Below are 18339 nucleotides of genomic sequence, written 5' to 3'. Positions count from 1 at the left end.
CTCAGATACAGAAATGCCAGGATTTCGTGGTTAATCCTATATTAGAAGATATGTAGAAACTGAGCTGTTTCAGAATTAAGCAATATTAATATGAAACATTTCTACCCACAGAAGGTCAAAGATAAGTTGTGTCAAAGAGTGATTGAGAAATTCAAGATAAATTTAAGCAAAGGAAATGATATAGACAAAGACCGCTCTGAAGTAGAACAGGAAACTGGCACCACAACATCTGAGCATGTTAATCCAAATGAGGAAGGTAATGTAGTGAAAGTATGGCTAACAGGAGAATAAATGAGTCCCTGAATGCGGGTGGGGTGGGGTGTGTATATTTTTTTTTCATAGAAACATACAGGCTTTCTCTTTACTATGAAAAGTTTTAAAGTAACAAAAATATAAGTTGTAAATTGTACATTCTTACCCTTTTGAAAATGGACTATTTTAACCTATTGGTTTTTTTTCTAGCTTTTTACCTGTTTCTCTGCTGTTTTCCCTTTCATTTTCCATATTTCTCTTGTGTGAGAATTGCTACACGCTTCTCCATTAGCGATTCTCTTCACAGTCTATTCCTAAACAAATGTTACACTAACCAGGTGGGCTTTCTTCAGCAGATTTGAATAGTCACTTATCTCTTGAATACTAGTGTCTACTAACTAGCCTGAAAACCTACTGAATTTAGAAGTTTTCACTGGTTTTCAAGTTCTTCTTTCCTTTTCTTGCTTGTTGGACTTGAGTTCTTTTCATATCTGCAGTTTTTCTCAAAAGAGATTTCTTATGTTTTTCAGACTAATTTTTATTGTAGTGATATGTTCACAGCGATGTGTCTTCTCAGTGTTAGCTTATGCATCTGGAGTTAGACTTTGCACTTGTAGTTGTGCAGCAAGAAGATACCCACCCTCTGTACCATTTAGGCAGCAGGTGGACCACTTGCAGTTCCTATGCTATCAGTAACCCAGATCTGTTAGCACCCCTTCAGACAAGGAGTCTAGAAATCCTTCCAGGAACTGGTCTTGATCCGTTTCCTATCTAAATAGCTAAGCAACTGTCTTAAGCTGACTTGAAGACCACTCAGTTGGCTTTTCCTTTCTGCTGCTTTATTAGTGGCTTACTTCAGGGCCTGAACTTCATCATTTCAGAGTACTAAGCTCCAGCAGTCATAGCTCAGTGGGGCTGATAGACTAAAATGAATTTAATTCAGAGCTGTGTCACAAAATATGTATAACAATTTCAGCTGTTTTCATCTTTGCATATTTATTGTAGGGGGAGCTGGTAGCGACTCCTTTGTTTAGGTTGTCTACCCTCCCTCTCCCCCACCGGCTCCCTCCTCCAGCTGTGGGATAACAGCCTTTGCCTGCTGCTGGCTAATAGTTCGTTCTTTCCAGTGTGAAGTTCCCACAAAGAGGAAGGGAGATTCTGCATTTCAGTACATATTTTCTTGCAGAGAGCGCTCTTGCATCCTGTAAAGCAGTGGTTCTCAAATTGTGGGGTGTGCCCCCCCTAGGGGGGGATGCAGAGGAATATTTAGGAGGATGTGGGGCTGTGGCGAGCCCCCACGGGGGGGGGGCAGGAAGGGAGTGCCATGCCCCCCAACCCAGCTCCTTCTCCATCCCCAACTCCGCCTTCAGCCCAAGCTCTGCTGCTAAGGAAGCCTTGACTGTGCAGTAATTGGAGGGAGGAGAGGGGGCAGGCAGATTCCATTACTGGTAAGGAGGGACGCAACTGGAAAAGTTTGAGCACACTTCTGTAAAGAAAACCACACTTTGCAATGGTTGCTAGTGTTTGTTCCCATTTTTTCTAAATTAAAAATGACTGAAATTTTAAAAAATGACAGCAGAGGTTTGTTTAGTTTAATTTCAGCATTGGTATATAAAGATCACATCTGTTATGATTGGCCTGATACGCTGTTCTGTTACACAGAAAAGAATAAAGAAGCTGATCAAAGTCCTGTTAATGAACATAAAGATAATGCACCTACAAAGCAGAAATCTACAAGAAGCAAAGCTACTAGAGGTATGAGAGGACTTAAGTTTTGTAGCTTAACATTAACCGCTACAAATATTTTTTTAAAATTTAAAGTAAGCCCTATAGGAATTGCAGCAAAAATATCTTTATGTTGTAGCATAATTTGCTTTAAAGCCTTTTAGATTTTTAAAAAATAAATAAAACATCATCTCTGACAGAGTTTATGAAACAGTTCTTATCACTATAACATCCTTGACTTAATAGTCATTTTCAAATGGTCTACTTTTGGACTACCACACAATAGTGCTGGTGTCATGAAAGGGGTAGGGTAGTCTGGAAAGGTTGAGAGTCACTAGTGTAAGGAACTATCCATGTATGGTGAGGGAAATTTGTTTAGGAAAAGTAGTATTGAAGAAGTGAAAAGTCTCTAGGAGTTCTAAGATGTGAAGGTTGTTTGAACAAAAGGCACATTGTCATTGTTCTGGTGATGGGTAACTTTCATTTGTGTTTTAGGGCAGAGAAAAGTAAACACAGAGGCTAGGTCTGTGAACACAAGAAGAAATCGTAAAACGGTAGCGTCTGACAGTGAAAGGTAAACAGTCTTGTGTAATGAATGCACAACGTCCCTCCTGCCACTCTAACTTCCTTCCTTCTTTCTCGCAAGCAAACTTAATTCAAACCCTTTCATCCATATGACCTTCCTTTTTAAAATTAGATGTTCCAAGCACAGAAGATAAACTACATGTTGACTATATATTCTATAGAATTAATCCCAGACTTCTCAACAAGGGTAATAAAAAATAAGTAAAAGCTGTCCATAAATGTTCAGTCTCCTTCAGAAGTACTAGTTAAGAAAAAGTAAGGAAATAAAACAATTTCTTTACTAGCTAAGACTCAAAGCTAAGAAATCCAACCTGCATTAATTTTTTTCCAGAATATCTTCCAGTTTTGTTCTTGTGTAACAGCTATGTAGGGAAGGGTTTGTAATGTTACCTCTGCTACACTAATTGCTATTGTTGCTATTTAGTTTTTTAATTTGTAAATTGATAAACTTTAGAAACCAACATTTGGCAATAAACAATTGAACGCCATTCACTTCACCCCATTACACAATGCTGTTATCTGTGGTATCTTAACTCTAACCGTGGACCCACATCTGCCTATGGTCAAGCACGTGACCCATTAACTTCAATATGATCAGGCCCTTTAATTTGTCTAAACAATTTTTGTTTTATGTTGATAGCCCCTAAAAGCTAATCTTGCTGTTTTCCACACACTTTAATTACTAACCTTTGGTTAAAAGAACAGGAGTACTTGTGGCACCTTAGAGACTAACAAATTTATTAGAGCATAAGCTTTCGTGGGCTACAGCCCACTTCTTCGGATGCATATAGAGTGAAACATATATTGAGGAGATATATGTACACACATACAGAGAGCATGAACAGGTGGGAGTTGTCTTACCAACTCTGGGAGGCCAATTAAGTAAAAGAAAAAAACTTTTGAAGTGATAATCAAGATAGCTCAGTACAGACAGTTTGATAAGAAGTGTGAGAATACTTACAAGGGGAGATAGATTCAATGTTTGTAATGGCTCAGCCATTCTCAGTCCTTATTCAATCCTGAGTTGATTGTGTCTAGTTTGCATATCAATTCCAGCTCAGCAGTCTCTCGTTGGAGCCTGTTTTTGAAGTTTTTCTGTTGTAAGATACCCAGCAGCCGGTCTGTCATTGAATGGCCAGACAGGTTAAAGTGTTCTCCCACTGGTTTTTGAGTATTATGATTCCTGATGTCAGATTTGTGTCCATTAATTCTTTTGCGTAGAGACTGTCCGGTTTGGCCAATGTACATGGCAGAGGGGCATTGCTGGCACATGATGGCATACATCACATTGGTAGATGTGCAGGTGAACGAGCCCCTGATGGTATGGCTGATGTGATTAGGCCCTATGATGATGTCACTTGAATAGATATGTGGACAGAGTTGGCATCGGGCTTTGTTACAAGGATAGGTTCCTGGGTCAGTGTTTTTGTTCAGTGATGTGTGGTTGCTGGTGAGTATTTGCTTTAGGTTGGGGGGTTGTCTGTAAGCGAGGACAGGTCTGTCTCCCAAGATCTGTGAGAGTAAAGGATCATCTTTCAGGATAGGTTGTAGATCTCTGATGATGCGCTGGAGAGGTTTTAGTTGGGGGCTGAAGGTGACAGCTAGTGGTGTTCTGTTGTTTTCTTTGTTGGGCCTGTCTTGTGGGAGGTGACTTCTTGGTACTCGTCTGGCTCTGTCAATCGGTTTTTTCACTTCAGCAGGTGGGTATTGTAGTTTTAAGAATGCTTGATAGAGATCTTGTAGGTGCTTGTCTCTATCTGAGGGATTGGAGCAAATGCGGTTATATCTTAGAGCTTGGCTGTAGACAATGGATCATGTGGTGTGTCCTGGATGGAAGCTGGAGGCATGTAGGTAAGTGTAGCGGTCAGTAGGTTTCTGGTATAGGGTGGTATTTATGTGACCATCGCTTATTAGCACAGTAGTGTCCAGGAAATGGACCGCTTGTGTGGATTGATCTAGGCTGAGGTTGATGGTGGAATTCCTCAAGGGCTTCTTTTCCATGGGTCCAGATGATGAAGATGTCAAATACTCACCAGCAACCACACATCACTGAACAAAAACACTGACCCAGGAACCTATCCTTGTAATAAAGCCCGATGCCAACTCTGTCCACATATCTATTCAAGTGACATCATCATAGGGCCTAATCACATCAGCCATACCATCAGGGGCTCGTTCACCTGCACATCTACCAATGTGATATATGCCATCATGTGCCAGCAATGCCCCTCTGCCATGTACATTGGCCAAACCGGACAGTCTCTACGCAAAAGAATTAATGGACACAAATCTGACATCAGGAATCATAATACTCAAAAACCAGTGGGAGAACACTTTAACCTGTCTGGCCATTCTATGACAGACCTGCGGGTGGCTATCTTACAACAGAAAAACTTCAAAAACAGACTCCAACGAGAGACTGCTGAGCTGGAATTGATATGCAAACTAGACACAATCAACTCAGGATTGAATAAGGACTGGGAATGGCTGAGCCATTACAAACATTGAATCTATCTCCCCTTGTAAGTATTCTCACACTTCTTATCAAACTGTCTGTACTGAGCTATCTTGATTATCACTTCAAAAGTTTTTTTTCCTCTTACTTAATTGGCCTCCCAGAGTTGGTAAGACAACTCCCACCTGTTCATGCTCTCTGTATGTGTGTATATGTATCTCCTCAATATATGTTTCACTCTATATGCATCCGAAGAAGTGGGCTGTAGCCCACGAAAGCTTATGCTCTAATAAATTTGTTAGTCTCTAAGGTGCCACAAGTACTCCTGTTCTTTTTGCGGATACAGACTAACACGGCTGCTACTCTGTAACCTTTGGTTATCCCTTTGTGGTGGTCAGGTATTCTAATTGATACATAGCTATTTAAAAATAAACTTACAACCTATATCCAGTGCAGTGTCTACAATAAAGAATGTAGTTTATTATTCAGTGGTTTCAAGGCAATGCATTTACATTTAAATTTGCTTACAACTTTTTTGTGGCCATTTTGAAACTTTTTATGTTTAGTGGTGATGAAGTTCCAGAACCAGTTATATTGCCAAGTTCAAGACCTTCAAGACGAGCAAAAACAGCAGCACTCGAGAAAACTCGAATGAATCTCTCAAAGCTTCTGAATGTAGAAGCAGACGATTGAAGATGAGTGAGCGAGAGAAGTGTCCTTCACGAAAGCCAGCTCTTCACAACAGACTTACAAAAATAAGTTTTGTTTTACTGTCAATCCAGTTTTTTTAATCTTTCTATAGTTGTTGTAAAAACATGAAGTTCCCAGGAACTTTACAATATTTTAAATTAGTGTTAATATTGACAATCACTCCTTAGTTAGATGCATATTTTCTGTTTGTGTAATAAAAGTATAAAGTCTTACTAAAACTTGATTTGTGGCTTTTATCTATTCCAAATCACATTTCCCCTGCTTCTCAGAAAATGCCTAGGGGAAGAAAAGAGGAAGCAACTTGTTATAGACCTTCCCTGCATCTTCAGGCACTAAATATAGGATTTTAGGACTTGCTTACAGAACACAAACAAAGTAGAATTGATGCCATTGCAGCTTTGCATGTCTTTCAGTTGTTGCCAGACGTCTTTCTGCCTGTAAGTGGCTGTGGAACTTGGGGTTAGTTATTCTTGCTGGTACTGTTTGAAAGCTTGTAAACCTTTCTTTGATGCAATATTTTATCCATTTCCTTAGAATTTTGAAACCTGTGATTTGGATAGAAATTGATAAATGGGTGGATTTCCTCATAGATTCTGTGCGCTGAAGGTTCACTTTGTGAACATCCACTTTTGTGCCATAATTTTTTTGCAAGGACTTGTTTGTTCTTTCTGGAAGATGTTGGCAGGCTTCCCCATGCAGTATAGGACTTATGTTGGTAAGGAAGTACATGGGTGATTTGTAAAACTACTGTTTTAGCAAAGGACAAAATAGGGCTGTTAGGAGAGGAATGTGATTCGACACTTTCTCCCTTCCCGCCACCCCCAGGTGATTACTGTTAAGAAAACAAGCTTTGGCAGTCAGGTTAAAAATGTACACTGTCGAAGTTCTGAAAGTCCTATTTAGAAAAAATAGGGCAGATGCTGGGTGTGGCTCTTTTATCTGCTTTGAAGTATCTTAATACCTGCTAGAGAGTGTCTTGATGTAGTACACTGGTGATAGCTGAAACAGCATTGCTAGTTTCAGGCTGAGTAGATATTTGTTTAGAGGAGAAAAATCCTGTATACCTGATTTCCTGCAACTCGTATCTAGGAATGAAATCACAACCCAATAAGCTGCAATTGGTACAAAAGGCCACACAGGTTGCTATGAGCACATCACCCCAGGGTCTGCTCTCTGCCCTGGCAGAATCCATTTTTACCGTCTCTCTCCTTGTAGTTAGATGTTCCTTAACCCCTGCTGTGGGGAAGGCAATAAAAAAAACAAAAAACCCACTCCACTGACACCAATATGGTGGCAAGGGAAAAAATTCTTTTCCAAGCCCCCTAAAAAAGAAGCGACTAGTACAATGCCCACAGCAGGTTCAAACCCCACCTGATAGTCACACATCAAAGGGAGAGACGGTCGGTGCTGCCTTGCCTGCTGCGTGGAGAAAGGGGTTTCCAATGCCAGGGCTTGCACCTTTAAAGCCTTCCCCCTTGCATTCCAAGAGGGTGAGTCAGTGCTGTAAACAACCAGGACACTTTTGTTGTCTAAAATTTATAAATAGATACTGTCATTGAAGGACACTTCTTCCAGGCTATTGACTCTCACTGAGTTCTCCATCCTTGATAATGTAGAACCAAGAAAGAATCTTTGCTCTGTCCATAAAATAAATGCATCTAGAAAAGGGAAATGTGCACTATAGGTTTCTTCTAACTAATGTAACAGCACACTACTATCACTACAATTTTTATTAGACATGTCAAATAACCATAGCTGAGGCTATGATTTAGGCTTGATAAAAATGTCTACTAGGTAATAAAATGGAAACATTTACATCGGCTTAAGAGGTATACTGTTGAAGTGTGAAATTAATTCTAAAATGCAATAAAGCAATTAACTGGAAATGTGTTTACATCCATTTTAATTGGTGACAGGAAAATTCATAGAAACAAAACAAAATAGACCACTTATCAGAAACATCAATTAAAAAAAAGTGCAGATACAGGGTTGAATGACAATCTTTCAAGAGATTTCTCCTACAAGGCTGGCCTTTCTTTTAGACTAATTTTTAAATATTGACACGTTCTCAGGATAAGTGAAAATAAACCCCACCCTCAACCCCCTAGAGAAGGAAAACATACTGTGCAATCTGATTGTTCTGTAAATTTTGAACATTTATGAATGAGATTTTATACATCTTTGCCTTATCTTTTTACTGCTTTGCTTCGAGGTAGTCAGTCTCCACCTGTTACAGAATTGTTTCTGAATCATTGCCATAAATCTTTACAGTTAGTGACCCATGTCACAAAATATATTAACTTTCATGCACAAAAATAAAACTGGGATAATTATATAATTAAACTTAAAAGAACATAACCGCCCGCCCGCCCCCCCCCATGAAATACTATTAAAAGGGAAACATCTGATATGAGATTTGTACTGCAAAATTCCATAATGGTCAAATGCAAACCTTCATGTAAAAAACATACAAAGAGTACATCAAAATGAATAATGCTAATGATTTTAATATAAAGCCAAATCACAAGAGATCATTTCAAGATCAATTTAATAAATGCTTATGATTCAGCAGAAGAAAAACAATGTACAAAATAATAGTGCAAGAATAGCTGCAACCTATTTGTTCTCATCAGTTTTGAGATTTTGGTTAAAAACTTTACAATTGGCAAGAGATACCGTTGCAAAATTCAGATTCCACTCAGTGGGCTGATTAAGGCACTTCTTTACGGACTTCAAAGGTTGAGTTGCTGTGTTCATGTCAAATAAATTCTGCTTCTCAGAGGCTTTCACTTGTATCAAGCTGGGGGAGGGGGAAAAGGAGATAAAGAACTTTAGTGTATTATTTTTTCATCCAAACCAGGCACATCACCATGGGTGAGAGGTGGGGAGGCACTTTTTTTGGGGCTACCTCAAGCCCACCTAGAGGCACCAAGTGGGAGTGGAGCACTGCCAGGCCTCTACACAACATCTAGGAACACTCAGGGTTTTCCTCACTATAAGATTAATTCAAATTATAACTCAAGCATTGTCCCCAACTCAAGTCCTGTCCACACAGACCCTTAATGCAAGTGTGGTGGTGCTTTCAATTTGAATTGGCTGGTCCATCAGGGTCTCTTAAGCTACAGCTCAAATTAGCACAATTCATCAGCTGCTCCTATAAGTGGTTGGTGCAGTTTGTGTGTTCTGCAGTAGTGCCATGCTCACTCAAGAGAGGCTAACCTGAGAGGTGTTAACAGTCAATCTATAGCCCCAGTCCCCGCCCCAAAGTTTAACATCGTAATAATTACTTTTACACAGTAATCTAGGTTGTATTTACAGTAGAGACACTAAGGATGGAAATACTAATATTTCCCTGGGTGGCGCTTTTTTTGGGGGATCCTTACAAAAAGACTTCCTCCTGGGCACTGAAATCAGGCTGCAGCCTACAATTTGTTCAACACAAAAACCTCATTCGTGCAAGGTAGTGTGCATTCAAAAGTCAACAGGAACCAGTCTCTAGAAAGCAGGACAAAATTCCAAGCTAATTGCAAAGCTCCTATACACATTTTCTTTGTCAAAGGAGAATGTATTGGATCCAGGTGCCTCAGCAACTGGAGAGTAGAATTTTCAAATGTGCTCAGCCCTGGTGTTCACACTGCACAATTTGTCAACATTGTTTTTTAAAGGATTCAAAAGAGAACTACAAAAATTATTCAATTTCTGGAAAGCCGGACAATGAGAATCCAGGAAAACTCAACTCCATTTACCTGAATAAAGGTTAAGAGTGATACTCAGACTGAGGCTTGTGAGCTGCAAGTGTCTATTTAATGTGGCTCCCGCAGCTCATGCTATTAAAACACTGAGATTGTAATTATTAACCAATCAGACTGCTTTTACTATGGTACTTAACTATTTGATAAAATACTGGATCAGTCATTTTGCTGTGAGAAAATATATATTAAAAAAAGTTAATTAGATCATGAATTCACACTACTGTGGCTCTTTTGGGTAACATTGATTGCTCACTGTCATAGGCTAGTAGAACCTACATCCGATTTGATAGACAAAGGCACAGCACTCCAGTGGCTAGATGCTGAAGCTAAACCAATTGACTGGAAATAAGCTGCAGATTTAACCCTCATTACTGAAACTTACATAGGCAGGTGGAGATTTTGCCATCAACTGAAGTCTTAGCTATCCACTCAGGATATAAAAAATGTGCTCTAGTTCAATTAAAGTCATGGGCTTGATGCAGGAATCAGTTGGGGAAATGCTATGATTGGTTGAGGTCAGACTAACTCACAGAGGCTGCTTCTAAGCCTTAAAATGAATTAGTCTATTTTGAAATGGATCTAAACCTCCATATCAGCAAGAGTTTCTGTAGCTGAGCTGAGAGTCAGAGAGAGACGCTTGGAACAACGGGCTGCTTGCCTGAGCTCGAAGCCTCTGCATGGTGCTGCATTGGGGGAAAGCTGACCACACCCTCTGTCCATATTAACAGGGATAAATTTGCAGAATGTGTGGGAAAAGAGGATTGGGGCAGACATGGAAGTCGTGCAGCATTGCCTGCCCTCACAAGTGGGGTTCACTTGTGGTTTGGACACACTAGTTTGAAACATAACTACCTCATCTGTCTAGACCAGTCATTTTCAAACTGTGGGTCGTGGAATGTAAGGCACTGGGTCGCGGCGGCTCTGGTCAGCACAACTGACCAGGCTGTTAAAAGTCCTGTCGGCAGTGCTGCCCAGCTAAGGCTAGTTCCTACCTGTTCCGACGCCACGCTGTGCCCTGGAAGTGGCCAGCAGCAGATCCGGCTCCTAGGCAGGGGGCCACGGAGCTCCAAGCGCTGCCCCCGCCCCGAGCACCAGCTCCGCACTCCCATTGGCCAGTTCCTGGCCAATGGGAGCTGGGGGGGGCGGTGCCTCAGGCAAGAGCTGTGCAGAGCTGCTTGCGCACCTTTGCTTAGGAGCCAGACCTGCTGCTGGATGCTTCCAGGGCGCAGCGCGTCCACGGTGCCAAGACAGGTGGGAAGTCCGCCTCTCCACACCAGCTGACTGGGAGCTGCCAGAGGTAAGGCAGCACCCCAATCCCCTGCCCTGAGCCCCCCCTCAAACGCAGAGCCCCTTCCTGAACCCCAAACCCCTCAGCCCAAAGCCCTGACCCTCTCCAGCCCAATCCCCTGCCCCAGCCCTGAGCCCCTCCCCACACCCCAAACCCCTCATCCCCAGCTCTGTTGGGTTGCGGGCATCAACAATTTTCAACTGGGTCACCAGAAAAAAAAGTTTGAAAACCACTGCTCTAGACCACAACAGGTCAAGCGGATAAGAAGTATTATATAAAATTAGACAAAGCAACATTAGTGTCAGAAAGGAGATCTTTTCACTGGCCGTAACCTATTGCCTTTGGAGGTTAAGGTGCACGGGTGCGCATGTGCAGGTGCCACAGAAAAAAGTTGCAGGTTTTTGCTGTAGGAAATGGGTTTTAAATAACAGTATGTTCTCTTTACAGAGCATGTGAGCTAAGAAAGGATGGCATTCAGTAGACATACACATTTCATTCTCTAGCTAGAAATGGTAGTGAGAACATTCGGTACACTCGAATCTGATGCATCTTTCTAAAGATAAGGACTAGGGCCTGTGCTTGAGTCAGATTTTCAAAAAGCTATACAATTTCAAAACCAAATTTCTTCAACCAATATTTAGCTTGTCAAGCCCTTTCCAGTTTCAAGGAATTGTACTACCATTTATCGAGTAATCTTCAGAACGTTCCCAGCTGTGACTTACCGGTACTCTACCCCATTACAGATAGGAAGTGAAAGGAAGGCAGGCCCAAAACATGACTGGGATGTGCGGTCGAAATCAAAAGTTTCTATGACTACATTCTGGTCTTAAAGCACTAGCTCACGCAACTCCCTTGTTCAAAGCAAAGCCCACATCCCTCATGCAGGACCATGTACTGTACCTACCAAATTTTAAAGCAAAGCCATTCTGAGTCAGCTGAGCATCTCACAAAAATAAAAAAGTATTTGTAAAGTATTTTTGCATTCTGGCCATTAGAAAGTGACCCAATTTGATTATTGCCTGGTAGTGTCCAGATGAGCCAATTGGGGAGGCATTGCCTGTATTTTTATATTGCTGGGTCAGCCAGGCAGCTTTTGGATGAAACTGATGACAAACAAAATCTGCTTTTAATGAATAAATATTAATGAAATAATATGAAAGTTTAATATGGAAACTAGCCAAGCACATGCTAACTAGCATTTGTCACTTGGGTGGCCAGAAAACAATATTTCTTTTTTGCAAGAAGTTTTGAGGTAAGAAATTTTCATTCTGAAACAGATCTTTTTAAAGTTTTTTTGAAAAAAAAAAAAAAATCATATAAATAGTGAGCAAGCACAAGCCCAGAATAGCCTGGTTATTAGGGCACCCAGCAGCAATGTGGGTGACCCACGTTCAAGCTCATGTTTTGCCTGATTCAAAGCAGGGACTTGAACCTGGGTGCGTCTGTCTAGCTATTCCATCCTGTACCAGAGAAACACTCCTGGGGAAAACAACGTTTCCATGAAACACTGCAGGTCTGACTAAAAAAAGAGTGGTGCCTAGTCACATAACCTTTGTATCTTGTGCAGGTTTCTGGCTTAGGAGAGACAAGAATTAGTTTTCTAAAAATCAAGGAGCTAAGAAGCAGCTGAAGCTTGCTATGTAATACAGCTCTAGGAAAACAACAAGGAGTCTGGTGGCACCTTAAAGACTAACATTTATTTGGGCATAAGCTTTCCCCTGATACTTGAGCTCTAGGAAAGTAATTTTCTTTATCTGGACCCATTCAAGGTAGCCATCACTGCTTTTTAACAGGTATTTAAAAGTAGAAATAGCAAGAGTGTGTGTATGTATATTTTTGTGTATGTATGTGTAGTAGGGCTGTCAATCAATTGCAATTAACTCACGCGATTAACTCCAAAAATTAACTGCAATTAAAAAATTAATTGCACTGTTAATAGAATACCAACTGAAAATTATTAAATATGTTTTTCTACATTTTCAAATATATTGATTTCTATTACAACACAGAATACAAAGGGTACAGTGCTCACTATATTTTTTTATTACAAATATTTGCACTGTAAAAATGATAAACAAAGGAAATAGTATTTTTCAATTCATGTAACACAAGTACTGTAGTGCAATCTCTATCATGAAGTGCAACTTTCAAATGTAGATTTTTTTTTGTTATATAACTACACTCAAAAACAAAACAATGTAAAACTTTAGCCTACAAGTCCATTCAGTCCTACTTCTTGTTCAGCCACTTGCTAAGATGAACAAGTTTGTTTACATTTACGGGAGATACTGCTGACTGCTTTTTATTTACAATGTCACCTGAAAGTGAGAACAGGCGTTCACATGACACTCTAGTAGCCAGTGTTGCAAAGTATTTACGTGCCAGATATGCTAAACATTCATATGCCCCTTCATGCTTCGGGCACCATTCCAGAGGATATGCTTTCATGCTGAGGATGCTTGTTAAAAAAAATAATGGATTAATTAATTTTGTGACTGAACTCCTTGGGGGAGAATTATATGTCTCCTGTTCTGTTTTACCCACATTCTGCCATATATTTCATGTTATAGCAGTCTCGGATCATGACCCAGCACTTGTTCGTTTTAGGAACACTTTCACAGCAGATTTGACAAAATGCAAAGAAGGTATCAATGTGAGATTTCTAAGGATAGCTACAGCACTCACCCCAAGGTTTAAGAATCTGAAGTGCCTTCCAAAATCTGAGAGGGACAAGGTGTAGAAAATGCTTTCAGATGTCTTAAAAGAGAAACACTCCGATGCAGAAACTACAGAACCCGAACCACCAAAAAAGAAAATCAACCTTCTGCTGGTGGCATCTTACTCAGATGATGAAAATGAACATGCGTCAGTCGGCACTGCTTTGGATCGTTATGGAGCAGAACCTGTCATCAGCATGGACACATGTCTTCTGGAATGGTGGTTGAAGCATGAAGGGACATATGAATCTTTAGCACATCTGGCACGTAAATAACTTGCGACACTGGCTACAACAGTGCCATGCGAACGCCTGTTCTCACTTTCAGGTGACATTGTAAACAAGAACTGGACAGCATTATCTCCTGCAAATGTAAACAAACTTGTTTGTCTGCGTGAACTTGCAGGGTCTAACATTTTACATTGCTTTATTTTTGAATGCAGTTTTTTTGTACATAATTCTACATTTGTAAGATAAAGAGATTGCACTACAGTACTTGTCTGAGGTGAATTGAAATATACTATTTCTTTTGTTTTTTTACCGTGCAAATATATGTAATAAAAAATAAATATAAAGTGAGCGCTGTACACTTTGCAGTCTGTGTTGAAATTCAAATTAATATATTTGAAAATGTAGAAAACATCCAAAAATATTTAAATAAATGGTATTCTATTATTAACAGTGCGATTAATTGCCATTATTTTTTTAATCGTTTGACAGCCCTAATATATGTGTGTGTGTGTGTGTGTGTATACATATATATATATATATATATATATATGAAAATGCTGTTTCTTTTTTCAAAGGGCACAACTAAACAGATCTTTACTAGTTTTTTTACTTTATAAACAGATACTATAAGTCCCTAACCCACTTCTTTCTACCGTATGATTGTTGTGCTGGCCAGAACAAGTCCATCATCTACCTTTAGCTCTGCCGCTCACACGGACTCATTTATCTTATAGCTACCTGTGCATCACCAGAGAACTTCTGCACCTATTATACAGTACACATTTTAAAAAACAAAACTACCTGATTATATTGGTACATTTATTTGAAATATATTTTGAATTACGAGATTTACAGTGAACACAAAAATAGTAGAATTCTTTCCTAAATACCACTGTGATTATGCAGTACATTTTACAACTAACTTTTAAAAATGTTTTGTTCTTCAAGCAAAGCTTAGTATGTACAATGCTGCACTCAAGTATTAAATGTGTTCCAAGTAATAGAAATGGCTGCATAAATGTCTCACATCTACAACTGTTCTGTTTGGTCTTTCCACACGGACACCTTTTGCTGGGAAGAGCAGAGCTGCAGATTACACCATGACCCTAACAGCGGGCCTACTTCTTTTCTACACTTCCAGTGGAGTCAATTACTGGTCTGTTTATCAGAGTGAGGATTCCAGTCTCCGTGGCTTCATCTCCACCTTTCCCTGACCTCAGGAAACCCCTCCACAGGTGCTCCACAAATATAAAGCTTGGCATTTGTGTGTGGTTGGGCCAAGGTAACCCCACCAACTCAATGGGAAATCAGGAATCATTTGCTTGCTGAACCCAGTCAGCTTTAATTTACTTGCTCTTCCGCTCTATAGTCTGACCATCCCAATGTTCTCCAAGGAGTGATAAGCAGCAGTCTCCTCAGGAAAATCCCCTAGCAGCAGCTTCTGGAACCATACTGTTGCATGCTTTGGTGGGGAAGGGGGCGAGGAACCAGTGCTCAATTACAGGACATCTATATAGAGATGGCTCTGTCATCAACTGAATCCCTGAGATCTGCAAGTTCTATGTTCCAAGCAGCCTGTCAGATCCAGGGCTGGTCAAGTTCTGCCCCCAAAAAGGGATGAGTTGAAGGAAGCTCTGCAAGTGAAAACTCTTAGTTTCCTATTCACAATGCAAGAAAGCCCCACATAAGGAAAGATATGGCTCACTTCAGCAATCTCAGGCAAACAGCATGAAATTGCAATTTCAGGAGTCTTCCTTACACACAATAGAACATTTTGCCTTACAGCAAAACCAGTAGCAATTTGCTGAATTTAAACTATAGCCTGTAGAAAGACCGTTTCTAGTTCTGATGCAGAATGTTTAGTATTACTGCAATGAGGTCTGTTTCAGGTGCATTAACAATAGTACATATTATGAGGGACTAGGTGATAGATGCATTCATCTTGAAAATACGTGGTTTTTGAAGTTAGACTTGGGTGCTTCCATGAAGTGGTATTTGAATTGGGGTCATGGAGTACTCAGCAGTTCTGCTTGCAAATCCTCCCAGCAAAGACAGTCCAACAGGATTAAGAGGCCCTATGAAAAAGAAGCGAGCAATTAAAAACTGAACTTTACAAATACCTACATTTTTTTAGATTTCAGTGCTTAATGGACAAAATTTGGCAACAAAAACCCACACTAAAATGACTTAAAAATGAAAAAGCTGCTTATCCTCCTTTAAAACTGTGCTGTCCCAAACCAGTCCTTGCCCTCCAGCTGTAGTGGCACTAATATTGTTGATCTCTTTATTATAAAGAGACATAATTTTCTGAGAAGTACAATATTTCCAAGTCAACGATTTAAAAGATTTCAAATATTCTTGGAGTGCAAAGTAACCATATTATGCTCACTCTTGCCTCTGCTTGTAGTCTGTAATTAAAAGCCTGTTATGGCAATCAGACTATTCCTACAGCCTTTCATGACCTCAAGCAAAAGAAACAAGCATTTATAGAATTCAAAGGGTTAAATCATGGCTTTACCATAAGCCTCAAGAGTACTGTGTGGTTGCACTGCCCAAGGAATTAGACTGGGAGGCAGAGGCACCAGAAAATAATGCTCTCAAAGGTTCTTATTTTTTTAGTGGTTGTGAATTGTATTCCTCAGGGGAAGCAGATGAAGTGGCACCTACAGTATGGAGACTACAGGATTTATTATAAAAAAAAAAATCTGGCTAGTTATATCCACAGAACTGCTTGGTGAATTGCAGTGTAGCAGTTTAACCCCTTAGACTAGGTCAGTCCTAGGCATGTACTGTGAAAAGACCATCAGTTAAATTATAGGGCAGTTGTACTATGCAAGTGACTCTAAAAATGACATTGTGGAGTTACCTGTTTTTTTGTCTTCCAATGACTTCCAAATCTGATCAGTTTACAAATAAAAATGTCTTTCTCACTGCGAGCCATGCAAACTCATTCTAAGGCTTTGTCTATACTAGCACTGTTTTCGGCAAAACATTTTTCAGTGAGGGGTGCGAAAAGACACCCCCAACCAACATAAGTTTCACTGACAAAAGTGCTAGACAGCACTGTCGGTGGGAGAGCGTCTCCTGCCGACATAGCTACCACCACTTGTTGGGGTGGTTTAATTATGCCAGCGGGAGACCTCTCTCCCACCAGCATAGAGCAGCTACACAGGAGACCTTACAGCTGCGCCACTGTAAGGTCTGTAGGGTAGACATAGCCGTAGTCAACCTTTGTTCTTCCTGTCTGACACATCAATCAACAACAAAGAATCTGCAATTGGAAATCTGTAAACAATTCCACTGATTATGGGCGAACTGGGATAGAATTCGGCTTCCTCTCCCAGTGTCAACAGGAATAAAAAAAAAAAAATAGGACAAATGTAATGAGTCAGCATAAGCGGAATAAAAATTGTGTTCTACTTCAGCCAGAAGTTATGGGCTTCATGGAGAAATTACTGGATGAAATAATATGGCCCATGTTATGCAAGAAGTCAGACCAGATGAACATAAGGGTCCTTTCTGGACCTAAAAAAATATTACTCTGAATACACACAGAGTACTAGATCAGCTGAATAAAAAGGTGCAATTTTTTCCAGCCATTTTCCAGAGAAGAGCTGCTTTTTAAACTATTATGTTATGGAGGGTGTTTTTGTGGTGCTGGCTCGGTTCACTGAATTGTGACCACAATTTATTTCAGTTATCACCACCTTTACTTCAACTATATTTGAATCCATTAAAACTCTCTTGTCAAATCAAAAGTCCCCAGTACAGTAATTCCATGTAGACATCAGTTCATTTCCTTCCCAAACCCCTTCCCTCAGGATTGCTAGTGATATGATTTAATAGATGGTCTGCATGTTTCATGGGGCAACACATCCTTTACTGTAACCTCTTTCCCAATAATACAGGGACATGCAGCATTGATTTAAAGATTTTAAGGAGGATTTAAAAAATACTGGATAGGGTCTTGTGGAACCCTAGATCATATAACAAAATATTACCTTGGACAAAAATCTTACTTTTTAGTATAAAATATAGAGAACAAAATATAAATCTTTTAAATCTACAGCTGCACCAGACTCAACATCTCTTCAAATATGGACAGATTACATAATGCCTGTATGTTGGAGTTAGGGCAGTCTGGGCAGAAATGTGACACGTTTAGCTGTACCTAAAATTGAAAATCTTTTTGTTGGAGCTTCTAAACGCAACAAAAAAATTATAAAAAATTAGGTATGTTTCAATTATATTTGTCAAATGATTTCTTAATATGATATGGAACAACTTTTTTGGTAAAATGGAGAGGTCAGGAGTTAGACTGTAGGAGATCCACAAGAATTAGAAGCAAGAAAAGGGCCCTGGAAATAGATGGCATGCATAAGGAGATGAGAGAGTAGTTGGAGAAGCAATGCAAGGTCCAGGGAGGCTTTTTAAAAATAGGGGATACAAAATCAGGCTTGAAAATAGCTAAACGAGATAAAGAGACAGAAGTTAGGAGGTGAGAATGGATGGAGCTGAGGAGACAGACTGAAGGGTTAGAGATTGACACCAAGAGAGCCATCTTACAAGACTGAAATTAAGGCTGTTGGGTGGGAGGAAATGGTGGAAAGAGTGGGCAGAGGAG

At 40.0% G+C, this 18339-nt stretch overlaps 2 protein-coding genes across 2 annotated transcripts in view; one reads left to right on the top strand and one right to left on the bottom strand.

Moving 5' to 3' along the window:
• NCAPG (non-SMC condensin I complex subunit G) overlaps positions 1-5710 on the top strand; it is a 40366-nt gene extending 34656 nt beyond the window's left edge. The window contains exons 19-22 of the mRNA XM_065405116.1: positions 112-256; positions 1915-2007; positions 2473-2551; positions 5584-5710. Of these exons, the coding sequence (XP_065261188.1) occupies positions 112-256; positions 1915-2007; positions 2473-2551; positions 5584-5710 (444 nt within the window). The remainder of the gene's footprint in view (positions 1-111; positions 257-1914; positions 2008-2472; positions 2552-5583) is intronic.
• Positions 5711-8344: 2634 nt separating this feature from the next.
• The window catches only part of LCORL (ligand dependent nuclear receptor corepressor like), a 181214-nt gene continuing 171219 nt past the window's right edge, over positions 8345-18339 (bottom strand). The window contains exon 7 of the mRNA XM_065405225.1: positions 8345-8528. Within this exon, the coding sequence (XP_065261297.1) occupies positions 8345-8528 (184 nt within the window). The remainder of the gene's footprint in view (positions 8529-18339) is intronic.

The sequence above is a fragment of the Emys orbicularis genome, chromosome 5 (genome assembly GCF_028017835.1).
Source record: "Emys orbicularis isolate rEmyOrb1 chromosome 5, rEmyOrb1.hap1, whole genome shotgun sequence".
In the NCBI taxonomy this organism is placed as follows: Eukaryota; Metazoa; Chordata; order Testudines; family Emydidae; genus Emys; species Emys orbicularis.
Note: the sequence above shows the minus strand (reverse complement) of the source record. Positions and strands in the feature narration are given on the sequence as shown.